Source organism: Pyxicephalus adspersus, chromosome 3, assembly GCF_032062135.1.
Source record: "Pyxicephalus adspersus chromosome 3, UCB_Pads_2.0, whole genome shotgun sequence".
Lineage (NCBI taxonomy): Eukaryota > Metazoa > Chordata > Amphibia > Anura > Pyxicephalidae > Pyxicephalus > Pyxicephalus adspersus.
In genome coordinates, this window is record NC_092860.1 from 113,961,612 (window position 1) to 113,987,161 (window position 25,550).

Here is a 25,550-nt window from a genome sequence, read left to right on the forward strand (position 1 = left end):
TTTTTCTTGTTTTCCCGTGCGGAAAACCTGGTGCGTCTTATAGTCCGGAGCGTCTAATGGTCCGAAAAATACGGTATATTTTGTGGCATCCTTGATTGGAGAATGTTTGAGTTACAATTCTTGTTTAACAGCTTAGTATTCCTAATCAATCCATACACAAATGAAGGCCACACCACAGTCCCAAAAGACGCAATCCACATGTTAAAGTTTACATATCTTTTATTTATACATCTTGTATTTTCTCTGTTTTAGGCAAGGCATCTGTATATTTGTGACTTCCACAAGAACTTAATTCAGAGTGTAAGGAACAGAAGAAAACGGAAGGGCAGCGATGATGATGAAGGGGACTCCCCAGTCCATGACGCTGATACTCCGGAGGTATGATATTTCACATATATCATTTTGTGTATATGCACAGTCTTTGAAATATTGTGGTCATTGAACGGTGTACTGTGTACCAATTTTTTTTAAAGGATTTGTTTCACTATTTAATAAAATGCGTAGAGAAAAACTGCCTCTAAAAATAGGTGTTTTCTGAAACAAAACTGGTCATCTTTTTATTTTTACCATAGAAGGAAGATGTGTTAGAACCTTTTTTTGTATTTTATTTGCTGTGTGGGAGATTTACTTCCTGTACTGTTTGGTCATTGAAACAGAAAATATGGATCTATTTTCCCAGTGGCGAAAGACTTGTGTAAAAACCTAGGAGGCTCTAGTCCTTCTTCATTCTTTTAAACAAAGGGTTTCAATTTCAGAGACCATTGCACAGAAAAAGAAACCATTCTTTCATTGGACAGTCACATGAATGTGTGAAAAGAGCTGTGAAAATCATTTTTTTTTCCGGTTTGATTAAATAAAAATAGGTTGTTTGCTTAGTGTTTAAAGGAAACCTGTACTGGGAAAATATATTTAGGCTGCTTTCATTGAATTATCCTTTAAAAAATGCTTTTAGAAAATTCAAGTGTTCTGCCAAACAATAACTTCTTGGACTTCCTTTCATGGGCCTAGAACAAGTATGCAGATCAGGAGTGTCCGCATTCATCCAACTATACATACATTTCCTGTACATCAATAAATGAATAAAGCATATGATCTGCTCACAAGGCAGATCTCAACACTTTCCATAGACAGATTGATGTGGTCCATAAATCTGCATGGTAGTAAGGCTGGCAAACAGATAGTGTTAGGGTTAAGCCCTTTTAGGGGTGTTTGATTTATTGGGTGTGAAATGATCCTGTGCAAGGGAACCTAAAATGTATATATTCTTCTGCAAATACCTGGATGTGTGCAGTGAAAACAGGCTCATTTTAGCTCTTTCCACATCAGTAAATCAGGCCTACTTCATATACTTCTCTGCTTCTGCTTAAAGTGTGAAAAAACATAAATTATTTGTTAGCTCTACTACTTGTTTTTTGTTTTATTAGCACCCTGGGCTTTGCTTTGAGCTTAGGTTTGTGTTTTTCACTCCTTCAAAAATGCCTTCATTTTCATTTTTTTTTTTTAGTGTCACAACGTACAGTAGTAAGATAAATACATTTTCCTTTTTTTAACTAGGGGCTGCTTACTATCCTTCCATAGGAATTTAAAGAGAAAAATCTCTAGACAAGGCAGTCAAGAAATTCAATGAACAGCAATGGGCTGAGTGTTACCCAAACATATATCAAGGGAAAATCTTTTCCATTGGTGTGCACACAGCAATAACCTGACCTAGAGTCTATTCCTACTTAACCCAATACTGTTATCAGGTTTAGATAAAAAATAAGGAAAATAATGCGGTGTTTTTACACTATTTCAAGGTACAAGTTGTAGTTCATGCTTTTATTTTTGATCATGCTTTTATTTTTGATCAGTGGGAAAATGCTTCCCTACATTTGTGGTTGGTAAAAAGCATCAGTTTTAGGCTGAATTTTATCAACAAGCTGTAATTTCATTCTTCAGAAGTATATCATCAGAATTTATGACACCACTGTTGCCTTTAGAGCTAATTAGTAACATTTTGCTTTACATTGGGAAATGCAGCATCTATGTTCACATGCCCCATCCAACCTACCCCTAATGCTGTGGCATACACACAGGTTTGATAACATCAAGTAATTGTTATTTTGTAAAAATGCAGGATCAAACATGTCCATACCAGGCAGAGTGATCGTCTGAGAAAGCTGTAGACCAACCATGTCCACTTTTGGACTTGGTGCTGGGACTGCCTGGTCCAGCCAGAAGACCTAAACACCATCTTTTGGCTCGTATATCTACAAAACCTTTATGAAATCGTTTCACAAGTACTCAATTGCTTTTCAGTCATAACAAATAAATGATATAAAAGAGCCTGCCATCTCTGGACCCGTATTTTTCAATACTGTTTTATAGACATATAAAATAAAGCATAAATTACAAGATAGATTCTCTAACCGCTTATCTTTTGTTGTGACAAGAAAGTCCGTGGTAAGGAAAGCAATTTTATAGTAAACTGTTTTGAAGGCCGCTTTTAGCAGTGAAAAACAAAATTCAGATGGTATCGTGAAGTTGGAAGTCATAAAAATAATCCTTGTAGCAACCTTGATTTTTATATAGCTTTTTTATGGTCTAGGTGGACCTTTTCCAGTTGCAAGTAAACACATTAAGAAGATATAAGAGACATTTCAAACTACAAGCAAGGCCTGGCCTGAATAAAGCACAGCTTGTTGAAGTAAGTTTACCCTTTGTGATTTGGAAATGTGGCACTATACTGACAGTTACATTTGTGTTATTAAAAGAATTGTCTTCACATTTAAAATCTGACATTTTAGGTTTATTTAACAAAATTCCAAAGCAGTAATGTGAAATACCCTATACAAACCAATCTATGATTGTTTTGAAAGGATGCATTTACTATCTGCATGCCTGTTCTAATGTAGTTCACCCTCCCCGACCATAGATGTACTTTTCTATATTTCATGGCCTTCTACAGTGCTTACATCATCTGGGTAAATCTCTTTTGAGACTTGCTGGAAATGCTCTGAAGATGGCCCCATAAAAGTCAGTGGGGAGAATTGGTGCACAAACATCTAGCACAGTGATCATTTTACGCATTTATATATTTTCTTCATAAATATTATACCAGGCTGTGGGATTGGGGTAAGCATATAGATGCATTACAGGAGGGAGAGATACTTGGTTTACAGGTTTCAGTCACCTCCCCCAATTAGGCTTTCACACATATCAACAGATTTGGGGCTTTACACATAACATTTCTGTACACTCTTTTTTTTTTTTTGGCCTCTCCCTGGTTTTCCTTATTTCTTTTATCCCTACCCCTTTCTTTCTGTCCCTCAATGTAAAAGTCTCAGCATGCCAGAGAAGCATACTTTTGCTTTTAGAGGACCTAGAAGAACACATATTTTTTATATATATATATATATATATATATATATATATATATATATATGTGATATGTGTATATGAATTAAACCACAGATGTATTGGGTGTAGGACCACAACAGTGTAGTGTGACACTATTGCACAGAAGGGAGAAAGGGGAGGAGTGGTGGAAAGCTCCTTCTTCAGCAGAAACAATATTACATGGAAATGTCCAGTGGTGATCTCTATCTACCTTTTATAGTCCACATTTGGTTTCATTGGCAGTTTTTTAAAGTCTTGTGTATATCTAGCCTAACAAAAAAAATAGTTTTAGATGCTTTTGACTTCTTTTTCTAAAAATCTAAAAGCAGCTTACCTTGCAGTGAAACTGTTATTTGGAGAAAGAAAAACAATCTACACTACGTCCATGCTCCCAAGTGCATTCCACCTAGTACTTACCTCCCTCATGTTCCATTGATCTTCACTGGAGGCTGTCATTAGTAGCAAGATTTGCCCTCATTTATTGTTCTGGTGATAAGGGGTCCAGAAGAATTATTGAGAAACCCATCTCTGGACAACAAAAGTAATAAGCAATAGTTCCCTTTTCTCCATCAAACCTCCTCCTATATCTTGTTGTATTGTCACAGATATAGAAAGTAAGGAAAGATCTCCCTGGTGAGTACACAGATAGCAATAAACCTGTCAGTTCAAACCCTACCAAACTCTAAAACCTAGAAGAATTCTTTGATTGGATTTGAACTTTATAACAAGTCTGAATGAATGGATTTATTGTGGAGTAAATAAAATAAAATAGAACAAATTGGTTTCCTTTCATTGGGAGCTTGGCTTGTAGTTTAATATGAATTAATTGTTGTAGACAAGTCAATGCTATTTTTTTCATATGACTTTTTTCCCTGTGTCAAATATACTCTTGTTTCATATTTTGTTCTTGTTTTCTTTTTTGTTATTTAGATAATTGGTGGCCATTTCAGAACACTCCCAGTGAATGAAAAGGACACACTAACATATTTCATCTGCTCAGTGAAGAATGAAAAAAACAAAACAGATCACAAATCTGATGGGGGACTCCACTAGAGGAAAATGGACATTTTTATGAACAGTTCTGGGTTTGCTCAAGGCCTTGGAACAGAAGGACAGTTGTATATAAAATTCAGTGTTATTTTAGTGATTTCTGTGAAACGGCTACTGTTTCATTTAAAGATGTATCTCTGTTTCCTAAGCTTATAGTTTGAGTTAAACTTGCCAAAAAGACCTCGTGTAGGTACAGTAGCTTTGCTTTTTGCCATTTTGTTTGGTATCCCATCTGACAGTATCTGTTCATTGACTTGTTGTGCAAGATGTTCATATTGTTCTCTCTCTATCTAATGCCACAATTTTCTAGTGGTCCTATAGAAAGCAGTTTGGAAATTAAAAAAAAAAATTACCTTATTAAAGTTAAATACAATAGTGAAATTCTTGCTTTTCAGTTTACATTCATAACATAGCTCAATGAGTTGCCAGCTAACAGAAAATATAACAAGTCCAGCCAATTAAAAAATAAAAGATGGTGTAATTTTATCTAGTTAGACTTTTGTAGGTAAAGTTGAGTTTGAACGGAGTTTCTGCTATGTAAAGATTGCCAGAAAACCTATTATAGAGGGAGCAATAAGGAGCTTACAGCAGACTGTGCACGGTACCGTTAGATGTGAACAGCAAGGACCACTCTAAAACTGCTTTTTCATTTTACTTTCTGATCTATTTGAGCACTTTTATTAGGTCCACTATATTCTACAATATGTACAGTGGTGAATAGCTGAATGTCCCAACCGGCACATTGGGAGAGGGGTTACAGATGTATAAAGATGTATCATGGCCTTATTTTTAAAAGGACCATTTGTAAAATATATTTTTAGGGGGTTTAATTACATATAATTTCATTTTCTGTTATACTTTATTTGTCCTAAACTGCTTGTTTTCTGGGGACTAGACATGGCATTACTCTAAGCCAGCCTTTCTCAACCTTTTTAACATGGGAGACCCTTGAAATAACTTTCAGATCTTCAGGGAACCCCTGCTATAATTACTATATCTACAGCTCACAGTACATGGTGATCAATGGGGACAATACCTCCTACATTTCGGGTCATTTGGGAGGAATGTCACCCTTAGGCTATGTACAGATGTCCGATAATCATCACTTAAGACGAATCGTTGTGTTTGTCTCTGGCAAAAATCTGATGTGTACAGTGTTCACTCGATGTTGTTTTATCATTCAGTCACAGTGGATCCATGAACTGCGATTGAGAATGACCACTATGCAAGGTAAGTGATAAGAGCACAGCAGGGTGTTGCTTGCTTGTTCTTCCCTCTCTATAGAACAGAATGGACACTGTACAACATTCCGTAATTTATCACTGGAATTTATCTTTCATGACAAAAATCTAACATGTACATAGCCTTACAGACAGCCAATAAATGACAAGGTCATAAGTTGTTGGTTAAACTGACATGAGGGCCACATATTACTCATTGCTGAAGGAACCTCTGGAAGAACCCTAGGGTTCAACAGAACCCTGGTTGAGAAATGCTGGTCTAAGCTAAGAGTTAGACCTAAAGTATGGACTTATGTAGAAGTAATGTTTGATTCTGTCGTGCCAACTCTCACCTGAGAGTTAGTCCAGCTATTTCTGTGAAATGGGCTGTATATGTGTAATGGAAAATATCATAACATGTTTTAACCTGATTGATGAAAAAGACATTTTGAAAAGTGTAAATTGCTGTATGGATAGCCCACAAGCGTTACCAAGACCTAATATAAATCTGCTTTATAATAGCAGCCTAGGGATGTTGTCAAGCCACATTTTCAGCACTTGAAATGCAGGGCAATATTTTATAGATTTGCTGACATGTGCTGCTATGAAGCCTATTTTCATTGAGATGTGTCCTATTTCCTCACAATGTTTTGATGGGTTCTATATGTATGCATCTATAGAGAGCAATTGCAAGAGCTCCTGTTCTTTTGTAGCAATCATTTTTTATACCTCCGCCCCATAGTGTATTTGATTTATGAAAATTAAATCAAAAAAGTAACTTTTTTTTTAAAGACAGCTATTCCATTATGCTCAATTCTCATGGAAGAACAGAAGGCAGTTTGGAGAGTAATGATGATGTGTCATGTGCAATAACCTACAGCACCCAATTAGAGGTTATCTCCTATCTGACTACTACAAAATAAAATCTAATTGGTTTCTGGAAGTTGTTGAGCTTTGCACAAAATGAATGCTCTTTGCACTGCCTTATTAAGCTATTTTGTTTGTGTTAAGATGCAGCACATAGTCCCTTAACTTTTCACAATCAAGACTTCGTTACATAACCTGTTTCAATATGTTTTCTGTATTTAGGTGGTAAAAATGTATGATGATACACACTGCGCTATGTGTTTCAAATGCTGATAAAATGTGCTATTTGTGCATATCCTAATAATATTGTTATTCCATGACCCAAACAAATCACGCTTGAAAAAAAATGCTTTCTATAGATTAGGACCCCATTTTGTGTATAGCATGCACTAATGCTATAAGTTGCACAGACCCTCATATTGTATGATAGCCTTTAGAATTTGCACTTTCCTTTTCTGGGGATTTTTTAAAATATTGTTGGCATGCTTTGGTTAATGTTAGCGATTTAAATCCCTGGATCAACCTGAATGTACAATATTGTTATGGCTTTAATCAAAAATAAAAAAGTGTGTTATTGATGTTTGTTTTGTGATGCTTAATCTTTATTTTTTTTTTTTTTTTTTTTTTTATCAATTTACCAATTTAGTAAAAAGAGCCCTCTTACTCCGCTGTGTTATGCATGTTAGTTGCATTCATTTTAAATGGCACCCAAATGCACCTCCACAAAGCAGTTGTGTTGCAGTGTAAGGCAGTGCAGGCAGATATAGTACCATTCATTGTAGTCTCTCTGTAAGGAAAAATATGTTTTTATCACTGGTGCAATTAACAGACGAGGAACCTCCATTTGCTACTGTTGAAAAGTAAATGGTTGAAAAGTAGTGATTCAGGCATCTAGAAGGTTAGATGGAAGTAAAATTCTGCATACTATTTCTTTAAACAATAACTATATTTTAAAGTATATTTTTCTAGTATTTTACCAGATTCATATTTATATGTAAAGTGTGTAGTTGGATAGCAGATGATCTGTCTACTTGCTTCATACGTTATAACTGGGGCTTAGAGTGTGCGGATGGGAAGAGTGGGTTACTGCAGGTAAGGATTGGGGGTGATAACGTTATTTTGAAAAAAATGATATTTAAACCACCTTCCTTTTGCATACTAGCCAATTTGTTCATCTGCCCAAAATGAAGATTAGAAAAGACAAAAAAAAGATACAGTCTTGCATGTATGTTATCATTGGGTGTCAGGGTGGTTAAATCCCCAAGCACCAGTTCTATATTCATTTCTAGAGGGACCAATTATTCTTCTTCACTGTGGTGGCCATACAGAGCAGTGCTGGAGTGAAGGAAAGTTATGTGCAGCTAGGAAGGCAGATAGTTAAGTGAATTAATTGCTTTGCCTTGCATGAGAAAACCACAAGTTTACTTTAAGGAACAGACCAATTCCACAGGTACCACCACAGTGTCCCATTAATGCAACAGGTATTACAACTGTTTATGCAAATTCTAACAAACTTTTCATCAATCTCAATTTCATCAATCCTTGATCTGACTAATTGACAGATGGTCCAAAGATTTTAGTACTTTCTGAGCCACTTGTCTGGAACAGATCAGGACTTTCCCCTGATGTAAGATATGGCTTTATATTTTAGTCCCTACCAGTAAACTACAGAACTTTTCAATAAGCAACATATTAATTGTTGGAATATAATAATGCAAGCTTCATAAAATCCTTTATAAAATCCACAAGCGATTGTTACTAAAGGAATTCCTGCAAGTAAATGAAAGTAAAATACATTACTGTACTATGTTGGTTTTGTTTGCTACAAATCTAGGATAAACCAGCCTTGACACAGTGTTTTTTTTCTTAGGAATAAAAATATCTTTAATTTTAGCAGCTCTGTTCCAAAAAAGTGAAAGTGCACATATATTTCACCTTTATCAATCATTTCATGATTCATGAATAGATGAGTAACTTTTTGTGACCTGTCATCACAATCATCATAGCGTGGTATTTAATGAAGAAACATGACAGATGGATCATTCTACTGGGGGCAACACAGTAACAAAGAGGGGGAGGTATTTTATTAGGAATCCTCACATTTTCTGTACCAGTCATTCTCTTTGTCTTGCACAATGTAGCTTTGTCTATCAGTGGGTGGTACATGGAATCACAAAGGAAATCTTCGGCCCAAAGAAAACCTCTCTGTAAAACAAGAAACTGAGTAAGTTCATGTTATGCAAAAGCTTTTGGGACATTCATAGTATTGCTCTGTTGTGCCATGGATGTGATTTATTAATGGAATTGGAAGTTGGAGCAATTGAGAACAGCATTCTGGCACCTTGAAGACACAGTAGACAGCACATTAATACAAGCTGGCTTCTCTCTGAACATGTTCACAAGCTAATGCTTTGGGGGAAGGAACAGAAGCATCATTGTGAGGGTATAATAGCACTTCAGTTGTGCTTTTACATCCAAATAGCTTGGCTGTAACTGCAAATACATAGGAAAAACAGAGACCTTACTAAGTCTTGTTGCCGGCACTATGTCTGCAGGCTGTGTTCTGTGTTCCCTACAGTACAGCCCCACACTTTTTGTGTGTATACTTATAGTTACTTCTAAAACAATTTCAAGGGACATTTTACTGCTGAGATGGTTTTGGATAATGCCCAAAATATCATTGCCTTAAACAAAGTAAACTGTATCCATATTGGATTGCACATAGGCAACTAAGTTTTTAAATGACACTCTGTTATTGATAGACCATAATTAATAGGAATTGTTTTCGGGAATAAAAACCTATATGCACTCTCTTTCACATTGTTTTGATCGTGATCAAACCATTTAACCATATGGTACATGTAGCCATGATAAAAAAAAAAAAGGAAAATTTGCATGGACAGAAACTAATGTTTAAAATCTGAAAGTATCCCTATATATTATAAACAAATGACAAGTACAGTCATGAATAAAATTAGGTACATCCATTGAAATTGTTGACTTGTTGACATATTTGGACAAGCAAGCAATAGATCCCCATTTAAACTGTGTTTACAGATTAAGGTGATTTCCCTGAAAATGGCATAAAAATTGACATGGCGTGTTCCTTCTCATAATCTAAATTAGTGAATACATAGATTTGTCTTCTGGAAAAGGCACAAAACCACCATTTCTAAAAATTAAACCAGATTTATGCACTAAAGAATTAGATCCCAATGATATCGGACAACACAACAGACAAACAATATAGTGCATTACTAACATAATTTTACTATTAGAATTTTTTGATAAACACACAATGCAGATAAAAAACCAACACCTGTGGAAAGTGAACAGAGGTGGTAGAATAACAAGCGTGGCCAGTGAGTGGACTGGATCATAGAGAAAGTTCCAAAGTGCAGGCCTAGTTTGATGCTCAGATCCTAACAGTGTCTTAAGGTGACACAGAATTGCAAGTGCATTCATCAGTTGGGGGAAAACAAAGTAAGGAGCTAAATCTGTCAAGTAATCCATTCTGTAGACTAATACATTACTAACTCTAAATTCATCTGAATGAGTCATTTACCTTTCACTTTCTTACAAGATTGATACATTTCCTCACTTACCTGTCATCTTTTTGAGATCACTAGCAAGCACTATTGATTTTTCTTCCAAAAAGTTTATGCACGTGGGCAACTGGGAGTCTGAGTGCAAGAACTTTATAACTTTATAGTGTCTACCAATGAGATTACAACCTTCTTACATTTTACAGGCCCTCAGAATTTATTCCTGAAAATCAATTTTAACACTGTAAGGAAAATAATCTACATGTTTTGTAATATTCAAATAACTACTAATTTGTCCAGGACTGACTGTCTAGCAAATTTAAGCCAAGAGCCGACCATTTGATGCTAAAAGAAGTCTCCAAGATTACCAAATGCATAAGCCCATAAGAGTTGGTGTCAAAGTTTTTGTATCTACAATTTAAAAGACATTGCACAAATTTTACCTTTTAGGGAAGCATAACAGGAAAAAGCTTTGGTTGTCCAAAAATAACATAGAGCAAACTACAGTTTGCTATTAAACATATAGACAAAGCCAGGTCTTTCAGAACATTGTGTTATAAACTGATGAATCAAAGGTACAGTTTTTTGGACATGTATGCCAGTATTGGTTAAAATGAGAACCCACTGCAAGAGCTGACCTTTTTGGCAATGCATGTCAATAATGTGCAGGGTCTAAGTATCAGCTTAGTCTTTTAATGAGGCCCTTGAAGTGAGGATATTGCACTGCAGTCTGATACCAGGTAAAGCCATTTATTTAAAACACACTCAAACATGGTTAGCAAGGGAGGATCACGTGAAGACAGTGAGAAGTCAGCAATGGAAGGTCAGGCAAATTCAGCAAGGCACGGATGGTGGGGAGTAGACAAATTGCAAATTGGATAGGCGAGGCCATGGTAGTTCAGGCAGATCTAACAAGGTACCAATGGGTGAAACAATAGGAAAAGGCAGATAGGCAAGGCAATGTTTTGGCATCAGTAGCTCAGTCAGATGCAACAAGGTGCATAGGGGTGAGTCTGGAAGCAAAGTCAGCAAATCAAGCGTGAAGCAGGCATGGGTTTAAATAATGAACAAGTCACAGTAGAGAAGCTTGTAAAACCAGCAAGAAGGGCAGAGAGCTGCAGCCTCAAATGCCCGTTTACCTACAATGACACCCAGATAGTGACTGGGATACTGACCAAGACATCATAAGGTTAAGGCCTTGGCACAGTCCAAGGATTGCATTTTAGGAAAAGAATCTTACAGTGATTGTAAATCATATTGGTAGAAATGTTATTGTTTTTGGTTGCTCTGCAGCTTCAGGGCCTGATCCAGTTTTCAGTCATCAAATGAACTCAAAGTATGCATCATATGAAAGTGTGCTTGATGGAAATGTGGGTCCATCTGTCCAAAAGTTGTAGCTGAACCAGAATAGGATTTTTAAAAATAATAATCATCCAAAGCAAACTAGCAAATCCACCAAGGAATAGGTTAAAGAAGAATAAATGAAGGGTTTGAACTGTTCTAGTCAAAGCCCTGATTTTAATCCAAATGGAAGAGATTTAAAACAAGTAGTTCATGCAAGAAAACCCACAAACATCTGGCATGGAGGAATAGCAAAAGAGTCAGAGACTGGAGGGCAGTTATGTGAAATGCGTACAAGTTATTTCTAAATAAAATACCAGTTTATAATGCCAAGAGTGTAATCACTTTTATCACAGCACACAATTACACCCATTGATATTTATGTTAAATTAATAAGAAGGCACATTTTACTTTTATTTAAATCTATTATGTTTATCTATTGAATAAAGGTATAGTGGTTGCCCGTTCAAAAAAATGGAAAAAGCCACTGATTTCCATGGGTTGTGTTTATGTGCCCTATGATGCTATGTCAACATACACACAAATAAGTCAATAAGAGATGAAACAAAGAACCTAAATGCATGTAAAAATACATATTCTTTTGCATACCATACAGAAAGAATACATCTGCTTAACAACTTTTCAACCACAGTATATTCATGTCATTTAACTCTTCACTTTATTCATATTTATGTATCATGAGTATATGTCTGCAGTGATAATTAGCTAGAGTACACAAGACTATGTGCACCTCCATGCATGTGCTCATACTGAAGCAAGTGTAGTTGCCTGAATGATCACTACTAAAACCAATTACAGTTTAGTAAAACTTAGTAAATATTTAAAAACAGCAGGAGTTGCTGTAGTTATATAAAAAAAAGTACTCTTACCTAACCCCTTATTAACCCTTATCAGTCCTAATTAACACCTTTCTCTCGGTCCACCCTTATCTATTATTTTGGTGTTTTTTTATTTCTGTTTTTTACAATTCTTTATGTACATTTTCATTAGTTTTGTTTGTATTACCACATAAAAACATGCAAAATTATAACAAAAAAATAAAAATTGTATTATTATTAATGTATTTTTTAAATGAAATGCTTTGCAACAGAAACACTGTTATAGTAAAACAAAGAAGAAAAAATAAAGTCAAAATAGGGAAAAAAACATTTTTATGTATTTTTCTATAGTTTACATAGAAGATAAAATGTTTTTATATAACAATGTAGCCAAAAGAAAGATTAGTTTGTGCCTTGAATTGAAACTATCCTGAGAAATTACAAAAACAGCCATTGCCAAAATCCATGTACAGAATGCTAATTTCCTGGATGTGAAGCAGATCTTTTGGTTTAGTTGATTCATGAACTCATGAGCAGTATACAGGTAGTCTCCGGGTTACATACGAGATAGGGACTGTAGTTTTGTTCCTAAGTTGAATTTGTATGTAAGTCGGAACAGGTACATTATTTTATTAAATGCAATTAGGACAAATGTTTGTCTGAACATATTATTAGGCAGCATGGTGTCAGTTACTATGTAAAATCCTCACTGTGAGTTACTCACAAACAAAGCAAAAAAAACTTTTTGGAGCCTAGACATTCACTAACTTCTGGAGCAAGCTGTGCTTTGATATGCAAAAAGAAACAACTGCAGAGCTTGTCTTGGTCATTAAAGAGTTACAAGATGTTGCAGAACAGCAAAAGATTTTTTCTGCAAGTCATGCAAACAGCCCCCTCCCCCCATCAAGCCTCTGTCCTGCACACAAACAAGCAGGGAAGCCCCATTCGTATCTAGAAGTCTTCCGTATGTTGGATGTCCTTAACTACCTGTACTCAAAAGGTAATAAAGGCTGAAGATCAGAACACCAACCATGCACGATGTATCTTTATAGAACCAGGTTAGAAATAAATGGGTTTTAATATTATTACAATAAGTGTGATATATATTAAAATTAGAGGTGAGTGGAACTGAAAAAAATTCAGGTTGGATGAGTAGGATTTAATTGAGATATGGTAAACCATCATGTTCAACTTATTGCCGCAGGGAGCAAAGGATGTGAAGGTAGACTGATATTGAGCTATAGAATATTATTATTTTTCACAAAATAAGCAGTAATGATGGAACCATTCTCCCCACTGTTGCCCAATGGCAGCAAATTGTTTAGTGGTATTGTGCATTTGTTGCACAAGATTCACTCATTTCTAGGTTTTGTATACATTGCAAAGATGTGGTGATTGAACTATAATTGTAGTTCTACTGGCAGATGAGTTTTTGGGACTTACAGGGTAATGTAATGGGAAGACCTGGTGCTAACATAAGAGGAAAAGAATCTGTATTAGTTTCCAGAATTCAAAATAAGAAATATGAATAATATGAAATTGTTATTTTTATCCTTATTTTTTTGACACCACTAAGGTATCGAGGTAGAGAGTCCATTACTTTTTCTGTGCCTGTACCAACGTTTTGCTGCTCCCAATCTCCTTCATATTTTTTACACCTCCTTGCACATTTTCCAAACCCCTTCCCCTTTTCAAACACATCATCTATTAAAAATACAAGCAGGTATAGTGAAAGCACATCTCCCTCATTGTGGTATGAAATAGTAACACATGTTATTCACCCCTTTCTTCCTTAATACCGTACATCCCACAGACACTTTATTGAATGTCTTATCTAAATTCAGAACACAGGTACATATTTATTTTCTATAATGAATGGCTTTTTTTCCAATAGCTGTTTTATAGTGAAGATGTGGTCCTGTGTGCTGTTAGAACAGAAGCTGCATTGTTCTTCTTTAGTTATATGTCCTATGTGAGCTTTTAATCTACCCATTTAAATATGTTCAATATACTTTGCCAGGAACACTGGGACAGGGATATGCAATGCTGGTTTTGGCTCTCTCTGCTGTTCCTTTTCCTAAAATAGGTATAATCATTGCAATCTGTGAGTCCTGGGTATTTTCTTTGTGTATGCATGTTTAGGTATTTGCAATTAAAAAAACAAAACTTTTTTTCAATTTCCCCTATATATCTAAGCGCTTATGGTGCTATGCCATATGCACCTGACAATTCCAGCTTACATTTTTTGAGGGCTCCTTTTAGTTTTTCCACTGCCAAGGTATCAGCTTGGAAACTATCCTTTTTTGGAGACCACGCTTCAATTATCTTTTTTAGTATCTCCACCAGGTAGTTCACAAAAACATTCTCTCCAACTTTCTGTTGTTTTCTTTACAGATTTCAACTGTTCGATATTCTTTCTGTTTATGAATTTTAGCGGATAAGATTTTTCCTTACACCACAAGCATTTTCTGACATGTTAGTGGTATTTGATTAAATATTTCCCTTGTGCCATCCAACTTTTCTTGGGGTTTGCTTATTTATTCACCATCTATCTTTCTAATTTCTTTTTTCACACGTTCATTCACAGTGTTGTGGAATTTCATTCTTCGTTGGTTTCCTATTAATTCCCTTTGCTTGTGTCCCAATCTGTTTATCATTACTCCATAGCAGAAGACCGAATGGCCACAGAGGATGAAGTGATCTGCTTAAAATAGCAAGGTTGTATAGGTAAAATGCAAAAACGTTTACAGAAATTGTTGTAAAAAGACATTTTATTTCATTTCCACCAGACAGGATCAAGGTTCTGGGTCATTTCTAAGCTGTTCTAGGTTGTTTAGACCTTTGTGGTCTAGATGCTGTTTAAACTGAAACCTTATGCCAGGAACTTGTGTAGTATCATGGCCTGCACATAAAGCCTGTTTGGGCCAGATGATCTGATGGTTGTAATGGCCCCTAGCAAAAAGTGACCCAGTTAAAGCAAGGGTTCAAGGAGATCTTTTGAACACTTCCATGGCTCCAAATAAATGTTGTGCATGTGAATCTGAAACAGGTTGAATTAAAACACCAACCTCATACCAAACCATGACTCCTTTTTTAGAACACAAATAAAGCAGATTTACAATGTCCAATGACTGAGACAACCAATCACAAGAAATTCTAAGATACACAGTGATTGCTAATCAATCTGTCACCAGTGGTGAATATTTTCTTCTTTATGTAAGGTATTTGTGGAGAGCAATAAGCCAAAGCCACTTATTACAGATTAAAGGATTTTTAATAAATTTACATGCATTTCTGGTGATTATTGTACCTTAACATATGTGTATGTAAAATAAGCATTACTTACTTAGGTTCCCATCTGCCTTGTTTTAGCTACCTATATAAATTTCACAGTAAAAGCAAACTAAGGAAACTCTAACAACCTATAAAAAAGAGATGTCAGAAGTTGTTTGTAGTGATAGCTTTTGTCTGCTTTTACCAGCAACATGGCTTGCTTTCTCCACTTTACAGCAAGTCTCATAAGGCATGTTTGTGACAATGATGAATTGAAGCTCTGTTAACTGTGGTTATTATTGGTAACTTGTGTGTGTATTTAATTTTTTACATCAGTTTTTAAGTCTGGCAACCTGTGCACCCTGCAGCCCTGTGTATGCAGCGCACTCCTCTCACAATCGAGTCTATTAAGGGGATTTGGGCATAGTAATTGTATGTACAGGTAAGTCAAGATTTTTAGTGCAAAGCCATCTACCCTGTATACCAGGGGTCACCAAACTTTTATGGCCACTAGGCCATTTCAGGGGTGGGCAGGAGCACACTAGACTGGACTCAGAATCCCGCCTAATGGCTCTGCCCACCACCAGGGAACGCCCCCTCAAATGCATTGCGGAGAAGAGGGTTTGCCTTCAGGGAGCGTTCCCTATTTACCGCGGCGGCAGAAGTATCAATGTGGGTTGCGGTAAATAGAGAAGCAACAGCATGGAGGCGGCACCGGAGCACCGGTGGCTCCTGTTCTGGTAGTTCCTAACGCCCCCTGGCAGACCTGGATCGGCCAAGGGGTGTTAGGCTAGAACGAACTACCGGCTTGGCTGTATGTGGCCCAAAGGCCGGAGTTTGCCAACCCCTGCTGTAGACCAATGTTTCTCATCTAGGGTTCCTCCAGAGGTTACCAGGGTTTACTTGAGCAATGTGTGGTTCTCAGGTCAGTTTAAGGTGACACCAATGATCTTTTTGGCTATCTGTAAGGGTGACAATCTTCCTATTAGCCATAAATATAGAAGGCATTCTTTCCACTGATCACCTTACTAATGTACTGTGCCTTATGAATTTAGTAAATATAGCATAGATTCCCTGAAGTCTGTAAAGTGAAAAAAAGGTCAAGTAACACTGCTGTAGACACAAGATTTTATTTAAGGAAATTGGAAGGAAGGAAACATCTGAACTGACGTTTGTGACTATTTAGATTCCAGGGCTATCTTTTAAGGATGAATTAGATAAGGAACACTTTGACCTACTTAGTTTTTTGGGAACAATTTGTACAATGTGCATATTTGTCTTTGGCACACATAACTCTATAATGTAAAGTGAACACAACACTATGATGTGTATACAGTAGTACGTCGAAATAGATACATAAAGTGTCCTAATCATGCTTATTTATACATGTACATAGCACTTTTTTTATATGCAAAAGCACAGTCTATAATATCTATCCTTTTTCCTATGCATTTGTAATGTTGGATATAAAATGGAAATTAGGTTAACAAATGTAGAACTGAGATTAATATTACATGACTTTTGTCAGCTGCTATTAAAATTACTTTTATCAGACAGGATGGAATATAGGAATTAATATCTTTAACATTTTTAGCTGCTTTTTCTTTGTTATCACACCCACAAACAGAAATGATCCTTTCTTTAACAGGTATTTCACAAGCAGTAAAAAGTAATTGATTTGGTGATAGAATGGGAATATCCGCAATATGGAGCTTATTTGAGCACTATATAAAATGTTACAGTGCATTACTGTATATAGTAACCAAGGTCATTACTGCTGAATTGTGGTAAGTAAGATTTTGCTCCAGGCTTTATGTGACCAATTATTCAAGTTGGAATAACCTAAATGTCTTTTCACAAAGTTAGACAACGTGTGAGTAATGCTACATTTTCTGACATGTAAAAATGATACCAGGCTAGTACAAAAACTTGTTGTTCATGTGCCATTGAACTAGATTCACCTTTGATTACTTTGCATTTTTATCAGACACAGACTGAATAGCTGCCTGAAATTTTAACACAACTTTATTCTTGTTTTAAATTTATACTATTTTACATATTAATGTATATTTACAATGTTATTTTCCAGGCTACCTACTGTGCTGACCATTTGAGCATTATATGCTAACTTACAGGGAAAAGATAGGAGGGTATGTCAGCATGCAGAGGTCAAAGACCAAAGGCCTAGTCATTTTTTCATGAAATATCTTTCTCACTTTAATGCTAAACAGTGGTGTCATTTGTCTCTAGCTGGATTTTCTATATCAATTATATAGCACATATTGGATGATATAATTACTTTGTACGGAGTATGATATATATGGGCTGTGGTGAAAACGGACTAAGATGGATTAAGAAATAAATAAGATTTAAAAGCTGGTAGATGGTTGAATTTTGGTTGAACTTTAAAACTTTAAATGAACAGTTATTCTATAAAGAAGTTGTGGAGATCTATAATCGACATTATACTTGTGTTTTGGATGCATGCTTATTAAATCGCCTACTCTCATTTCATGTCTACAAAAGGACTCCAGTAAAAAAGATTTCTGTATTTGAGTTCTCAATATAACCCACTCGCAGCAGTTATTTTAAGGATTCTGCATCATTCGTTTGGTGTTCTCATTGAGAAGATGGAAGGAGTGACTACATTGTGACGTGGGGACTAAATATCCAATATTGAGGACATCTTGCTGGAGTCATCAAGAACCACAAGAATCAAATAAATCCTCAAACTCATCAGTGCTCCTTAATAAACAAGATTTTTATTTTTGGCAGACTGTCTGAAAACTTATGGGCATTCCAGCTAACAGTAACATGATAGAGTACAAGGGTTGTCAACCTATTTTCTAATTTTTTAGGCCCCAAAATTCTGCAAACCCCACATTTTTTATCCATGGTAATAATAGGACATGCTACACATGGTCCCCCAGGTGATAATAGTATGACATGCTGGTATGTGCAGTTCCTTCAGGGTGATTTTGCTACTACTTGTGGTGCTCCCAGGGTAATAATAGTAGGATATTCTAGTACAAAAGGTGCCCCCAGGGTTATAGTGGCTGGGCATGAAATACCTGCAGAGTTCTCTGGTTTTTCTCAGTCTTCTGATTGTATTGATAACTTGCTACTCCTTCCCTTGCTCAGTACTGGCTGTACACTGATAGGCTAGGACCCAATTCAGCCCTTTTCATACTCAGGTTGGAGAGTTACCCTGTCTACTGATCACACTGACCTTGCAGTGTAAAAAGGGAATGCCATGCTCTGGTTGGCTGCATAATTATTAGAGAAGAACAGGCAGCCATAATATACTCCGATTTTCGTACACTGATTGGATAATTCCCTGTCTACTGATCATACTGGCTTTGCAGCTTTGGCATTGAATGCTGTGCTCTTCAACAGATCAGGAAATACACAGCCTGATTTGTGTACTCTTATATTGGCTGTCTGTGAAATTAGGGACAGTTGACCCCACAGCAGAGTGTAATTTTGTAAAGTGCTATAATTACCTTTAAAAATAGACATTGTAATAGAAGAAAAAGCATCAGGATTTTTTTTTTTATTTGGTCGCATTCTGTCCTTTCTATTGGCCTTGCTTTCCTATTACATAAAGAGTAACTCTTTATTACCTCTCACAGCGATCACACCATGATTTACTTTCCTCTTGTGAAGATGACACCACATCTATGTTTGGGCATCATCCAAGACCAGCATATAAATTTTGGGCTGAGATGTTGGCGCAGAGAAGGCACAATCATATAAATTCTGGAATTTACAGCAATGAACATAATATCTGACAAAAATCAGCCCATGCTGCAGCCTCTCACCTTGTGGCTTGCTATAAAGTTACAATGTTTTAGTCATATCAGTAGGGAATAGGGATTTCTATTTTCTGCCTCCAGACTGATGATGATAAAAATTCCGTTTGGCAAAGTCACCTGAGCTCAACCCTGTTTTTTAGATAAACAATGTACGGAAAGGCTGCTTAAAAGAGTTGCTGTATTCTGTGATATATCATGAATTTATGATTGGAATTTGTACATTTACTAAGAGTCCACTTTATTACTTAACGATAAAAATAAACTGTACACAATATATAACCCGTCTTACCTTGGGCAGCAGAGCAGCTCATTGAAATTACAATAGCACACCATCTCACACTCTCTGCCTTCCCAAAAATGGTCCTGGAGATTTTCATTTATAGGCCAAATATCCTGCACTCCCTCTGGGATGTTATGACAGTTCCGATCTTTCAGAATCTTCTTGTAACATGAAAGACGGCCGGCTGGAGTAGCAGCAATTCCCCAGACAGCAATCAATAAAAGTACAACAACTGTAGCCAACTTCATTTTTCACCAGAGAAAAATACAATTACCCTGAAAAAAAATGACACATCATTTAGAACGAGCCTTGTATGTATATTTACTCTGTACAAGCAGAGCTGGATTAAGTTAAAGAGAATTTTCAAGAAAAATTGAAACCCCTTAATTATCTAGGAACCCCCCATTTAAATTGTAAATGGGTACCTTACCTTTTTAACACACACACTTATATTGTTTTCTTTTGCTATGCCAGAAAGACAGTTTAGTCACACAATAAAACAGGTAGCAGTTATTTGCATTATATAGATGTGGTACAGTTTAGGATTTTAGCAACAAATGGTTTTATAGGATGATATCTAGAACATATATATCATAAAAAAACACATACCACATACATCTGTAGGGAAAAAATCAGCATTATCAAATCATAATAACATTTTATTATAGATTTATTTATTTATTATAGATTTATTTATTTATTAACTCATAGAGTTCTTGTTTTGCATTCAGGTTTGGGCCCAAGCCTAGTTCTTTAGGAGACAACCATTTTCCATAGTGATGGTTTTGCTGTGTAAATAAATAAAATAATGCAGTATTTTACTCTTCATGTATAAGCCCTATAAGTCCTGCACATTTTGACCACTGACAGAGTGATATGCATTAGGAGAAATGCCTACTGCTTTCCCAATGGTGACTCCTTTTCAGTGGTAGAATACCCAGAGGTAGCAGTAGTAGAATACCCTAAGGCCTCAGCAGTCACAACATGTGAACTCTGAATAAAGATGATTGACTATTGCAGTATCCATGTTCTCTGTTGTCTTGGCAAGACAGCAGATTCCATTTTAAGTATGACAATTAAATATTGACTTTGTAAAGTGCTACAAAGAACCACATGCCAGTTTAATATGAAGCATCATAGCACTTGGCCTGCCCAACAGCAAGCCTCCTGTGTTACAGCATTGCCCTTTGCCCTTCTTTTTATGATGATACAATTATATAATAACAAAATATGTATACTGCTTCCAAATTAGATCCCCAATCTTACGGGGACAGGCCTATTAACTCATAAGCTCCTTTGACCTTGAAAGTAGGACATTTAGGATCCCAGTGACTGAACACTAAGCACTAAGGGTATGAGATATCTGCATATATGGATGACTTTATATATTTATATAATAATACATATAAGAACAACATTTGTTATAGCATTACCTCATGCTTTTATTGGTATTAAATATTCCCATTGTTTTCACATACAGTGGGGGAAAGAAGTATTTTATGCCCTGGTGATTTGATACATTTGCCCTCTGACAATGAAATAGCCAGTCTATAATTGTAATGGTAGGTTTATTGTAGGTGTGAGACACAGAATAACAACAAAAGAACCCTCAAAAACCCAGTGCTCAAAACTCAGAGCTTGTTGTGCATTGTAATGATGTCATGCTGGAAAACCCATCCACAACCCATTTTCAATGCCCTGGCTGAGGAAAGGAGGTACTCATCCAAGAATTGACGCTAAATGGCCCCATCCATTGTCCCTTCGATATGGTGAACACCCCCAAAGCATAATGGGTGCTACTATAGTGTGATTCCTTCTATCATTTTTTTGTTCCTACCTCACATTCTACTTATAGCCTACTACTCCAGAACTTCTTTGTTTTCCTTAGTGTATATAAATATCCATTATAGCATGATAGCAACCACCCCTACTAAAAAAAACTACATCACCTTCTATTTCATGAAGATTCCCATTTATAAAAAAATAACTCACCTTCTATTTCATTAAAATTCCTATTAAGATTAGTCGTTGAAACCAGTAAAAACAAGCATACCCTTACAAAAATTGTGTTAATGTTTTATACTGGAGTGGTGCAAAGTGAAGAAACTTCGTCATGATATCACCTTCAACATGGTTTCCTGGTTGAGGAAAATTCATGCCGCAAGTGCTGTGGCCCAGTGAAGGAAGTGGCCATAATGTGCCGGTATGGAGGTGCAAAAGAAAGGGTTGACTGTCTGTTCAATCAGTAAGAAAGGGGAACAAAATCTTCTATTACACTGATTTGAACAGAAGACTCCACTGTAATTAGAAGCTCTGTGAGATTTTAGAGCAAGTATACTCCTGGAGCACCCGAATGCCAATGGAAGAAGTGCCAATGCTTACTGCTAGATCCACAAATACTGTATTTGACTGGTTCAATTACTGTCGGGAAGTCTGCTCAGAGATGGTATCTGTCCCTGGGAGAGCAAAGCTGAATGGTACACCATTCACTATAGACACCTATAGTAGGAACCACACTATAGTAGAGCACTATAGTGGTAGGAATCACACTATAGTAGCACTGCATATCTATCTCATACTCCCTTAGGTCACTTTTATATTACCACTCCCTGACCTCCGATTTCTGTGGCTTCTCAGCTCTATGTTTTAAATGTAATTTTGAAATGAAATATTTATTCTTCATTGCCGGATGCTTCTAGGCCTGCATAATAGGATATATGGCTAAATAAATAGAGAGCATTCTGCTACAAAATTGTGGTGTTAGTTGTTTCAGTCGTTTGGTCTGTTCTGTTCATAAATCTTTAATAACCATTAATTTGTCGTTCAGTCATTGATCCATTCATCTAGTCATAGCTCGTCTTTCTTTTGCTCAGGGGTTATTTTTTTAACAAGGGCCAGGGCAAGGATTGCATTAATGTACTCAAAAGAATTTGCAAAGCTAAATTGTAAAGTACAGAAACTATTAACCAATGGAATTCTGATTACTGCATATTTTACCACTTGTTTTGTATAAAGATTAGGAATGGATAGGTTTTAAAAATGACTGTACCCAAAATGGGGGGATTCTCCTTAGACCCCAGCATTACCACTAGCACAGCCAGTTCTATTGCAGGATAGCAAATACTAAAGTATACTGGTAACCCCCTTACCATCAAATGTGTATAAATAAAAGGTTCCTCCGAATGTTTTTTCTGGGCAGTGGTTTCCCCCTTTTGCACCTCTGAACATGCGTCTTACTGCGTTGGAATATTCCCTGCTCAGCCACCCTTCTGGTGGGGTCAAGGAAAGGGAGAAGGATTTTATTTAGTCAAATCCCCTTGTGGTTGCCAGTTTTATGGCTTTCATGTTTTATGGTTCCTATGCCACGGTATTGGCTGAGCAGCTCCCACTGCTAAAGGAGATCTCTGTCCAAGCATAGACTCGGAGAGGTTAAAATAAGATAAAGTAAGCCTATTTGCCTATTTGCTGGTTACTGCACCCTAATAATTAACCTGCTGTATGGATTGACTCAGTGTCTAGTAATTGGTACTGTCTTTGGCTGGTCCAGGTGTCAGATGTGTACCACACTCCTGGCCAGGGGCATAAATATAACAACATTGCTTCATTACAGAATAAAAGCACATTATTGTTCTTCTGAAGTTAAACCCTAAAGAATGTCAAATTAACAAATATCTGGTATATTATTGATTGCACCTTCAGCAAGGTGGCCATAAAAGCTTTACAAGTAGACCACTGCCCGCATTTTGGTTTTCAGCAAAGACAATTTAAAGCTGATAATTGTAGGAAGGCGTCTACACAAGAGGCAAGTGGTCTCTTTTTTGCTAGAGATCACAAAGAAATGTTGGCTAGAAGAGGTAAAGCCAAAATGCCGAAATTAAAATCAAGGGTATGAGAAATAGTATGTTTGTTATTGGATACCATGAGTTTGTTGTCTTATGATTGGTTTGTTTCAATTATTAGAACCAAAGCATTAAGTTAATGTGTGCAAAATGATTACCTCTGGATGACTCTTGTTATCCTTGGAAGTTACACTCAAAAGCATGTTTAGTTTGTAAAATTGTTTTGAATATCTATTTTTATTGCAAAAATGTAATATCATTTAGCCAGTATGATTATTGCCATATATGTAATTTATTGTACAGCGCTGTGTAATTAGTGTCCCTATATAAATATTATTTTTATTATTATTATTATTAATAATAATAATAATAATAATATTAACCACCTGAGCGTTACACTGATTTCTAGATTTCTGTTCCAAAAGCGTCACAGGTTTTCATGAATTAGTGTAGGCGAAAAAATACGGGCTTAACCAAAAGAGCAAAAATATTTAGTGCGAGAAATTACGGGCTTAGCGGTTAGGGGGTTAATAATATTAGTATTAACAATAATTATGATAATAATAATTATGTAATAGCTCTCTCTCTATATATTGTGAAGATAGAAATAGTTTCATAGCAATACTTTTAGAAGAAATATTAAATTCAATATATTTACAAGACATTTTATTTTCTGTGTAATTCAGAAAGTTGTATGCAAAGATTGCATAAACCAAAGCATAAAAGGCAGTGATGTTAGTGTGAAGGTAGTTTATCGCCACCTCCTGGTCAAATTGTATATTGCAATGTAAGGATACACGAAAAATGGAAATAGACAAATAGCTTCCACTACCTGTACTAGAAACCAGGATATGCATGCGCAGTGAGATCGGCAAATTTCTTTTTCATCCTACATCACTCGATCTCGCGCTTGGGTCAGGTAATGTAGGATGAAGAAGAAGGTGACACCAAGACAACGTGCCTGAGGGGAGGGCCGAATAACAGTGTTGGTTACCGTTAGGAATATGTCAGGGGGAGATTTGGAATTTGAGGAGGGGGGGATGATGAGTTCTGTTTTATCCAGGTTGAGTTTCAGGAATCGGTCAGACATCCATGATTATGTGGCTGACAGGCAGCATGAGACCTTATCCAGGACTGAGGGAGACAGGTCAGGGGTGGACAGATAAATTTGGGTGTCATCAGCATACATATGGTACTGTAAGCCAAAGGAGGATATGAGACTACCAAGAGAGGAGGTGTACAGAGAAAAGAGAACCGGTCCAAGGACTGACCCTTGGGGAACACCAACAGGGAGGAGAATGGGCGAGGAGGAATTACCATTGAGAGAAACTTGAAAGGAGCGGTCAGACAGATAGGAAGCAAACCAAGAGAGAGCAGTGTCACAGATACCAATGGAGCGCATGATTTGTATTAGAAGGGGGTGATCAACAGTGTCAAAAGCAGAGGAAAGATCAAGGAGAAGGAGGAAGGAAAAGCTGCCTTGAGACTTAGCTGTGTCAAGGTCATTGGCCACTTTAGTAAGGGGCAGGGCGGTTTCGGTGGAATTGGCAGCTCGAAAGCGAGACTGGAGTGGGTCAAGGAGAGAGTTGTCTTCACATGGAAACTGCAACAAGTGTGAAAGCTCCTAAAGAATGTCCTAATTTCCTAAAGTTTCATTTTGGGCTTTTTTTAGTATAATTGTTCTCTGCAAAATATTCATTCATTGTCATGCACATTTGCTATGTGTTGCATCCAGCAGCCTTTTTATTTCAACATCTGCCCTGTACATCAGATCGCACAGAAATGTATTGCATGCTGAGCCTATAAAATTAACAGCAATGAATATCACTGTGTTACCATGTGTTGGTTGGGGTGACATTAAGAATGTCTTGTGTGTTGCTGCATGTTGCATTAATTCAGAAGCCCCCAATTTTTTATTTTATCCAGAAAGGCACATCACATTCCTAAACTTTTTACATCTTCTTATCATAGCTGGATAATTGTAATGATTCACACATAAATCAGAGGACTTAAGCTTTTCCACTACATGTTTAATACATTCCAAACCTTCATGATAAAGACATTACAAGTATCTGACAAAGAGCTTTCCATTAATTCTTTTTA

The 25,550-nt window shown here is 36.5% G+C and overlaps 2 protein-coding genes across 2 annotated transcripts in view; one reads left to right on the plus strand and one right to left on the minus strand.

Moving 5' to 3' along the window:
* SAP30 (Sin3A associated protein 30) overlaps positions 1–7,093 on the plus strand; it is a 10,457-nt gene extending 3,364 nt beyond the window's left edge. The window contains exons 2-4 of the mRNA XM_072406057.1: positions 253–378; positions 2,588–2,686; positions 4,309–7,093. Coding sequence (XP_072262158.1) covers positions 253–378; positions 2,588–2,686; positions 4,309–4,431 — 348 coding nt within the window. The 3' untranslated portion in view covers positions 4,432–7,093. The remainder of the gene's footprint in view (positions 1–252; positions 379–2,587; positions 2,687–4,308) is intronic.
* Positions 7,094–19,613: 12,520 nt separating this feature from the next.
* The window catches only part of SCRG1 (stimulator of chondrogenesis 1), a 75,699-nt gene continuing 69,762 nt past the window's right edge, over positions 19,614–25,550 (minus strand). Inside the window, exon 4 of the mRNA XM_072406058.1 lies at positions 19,614–19,883. Within this exon, the coding sequence (XP_072262159.1) occupies positions 19,614–19,856 (243 nt within the window). The 5' untranslated portion in view covers positions 19,857–19,883. The remainder of the gene's footprint in view (positions 19,884–25,550) is intronic.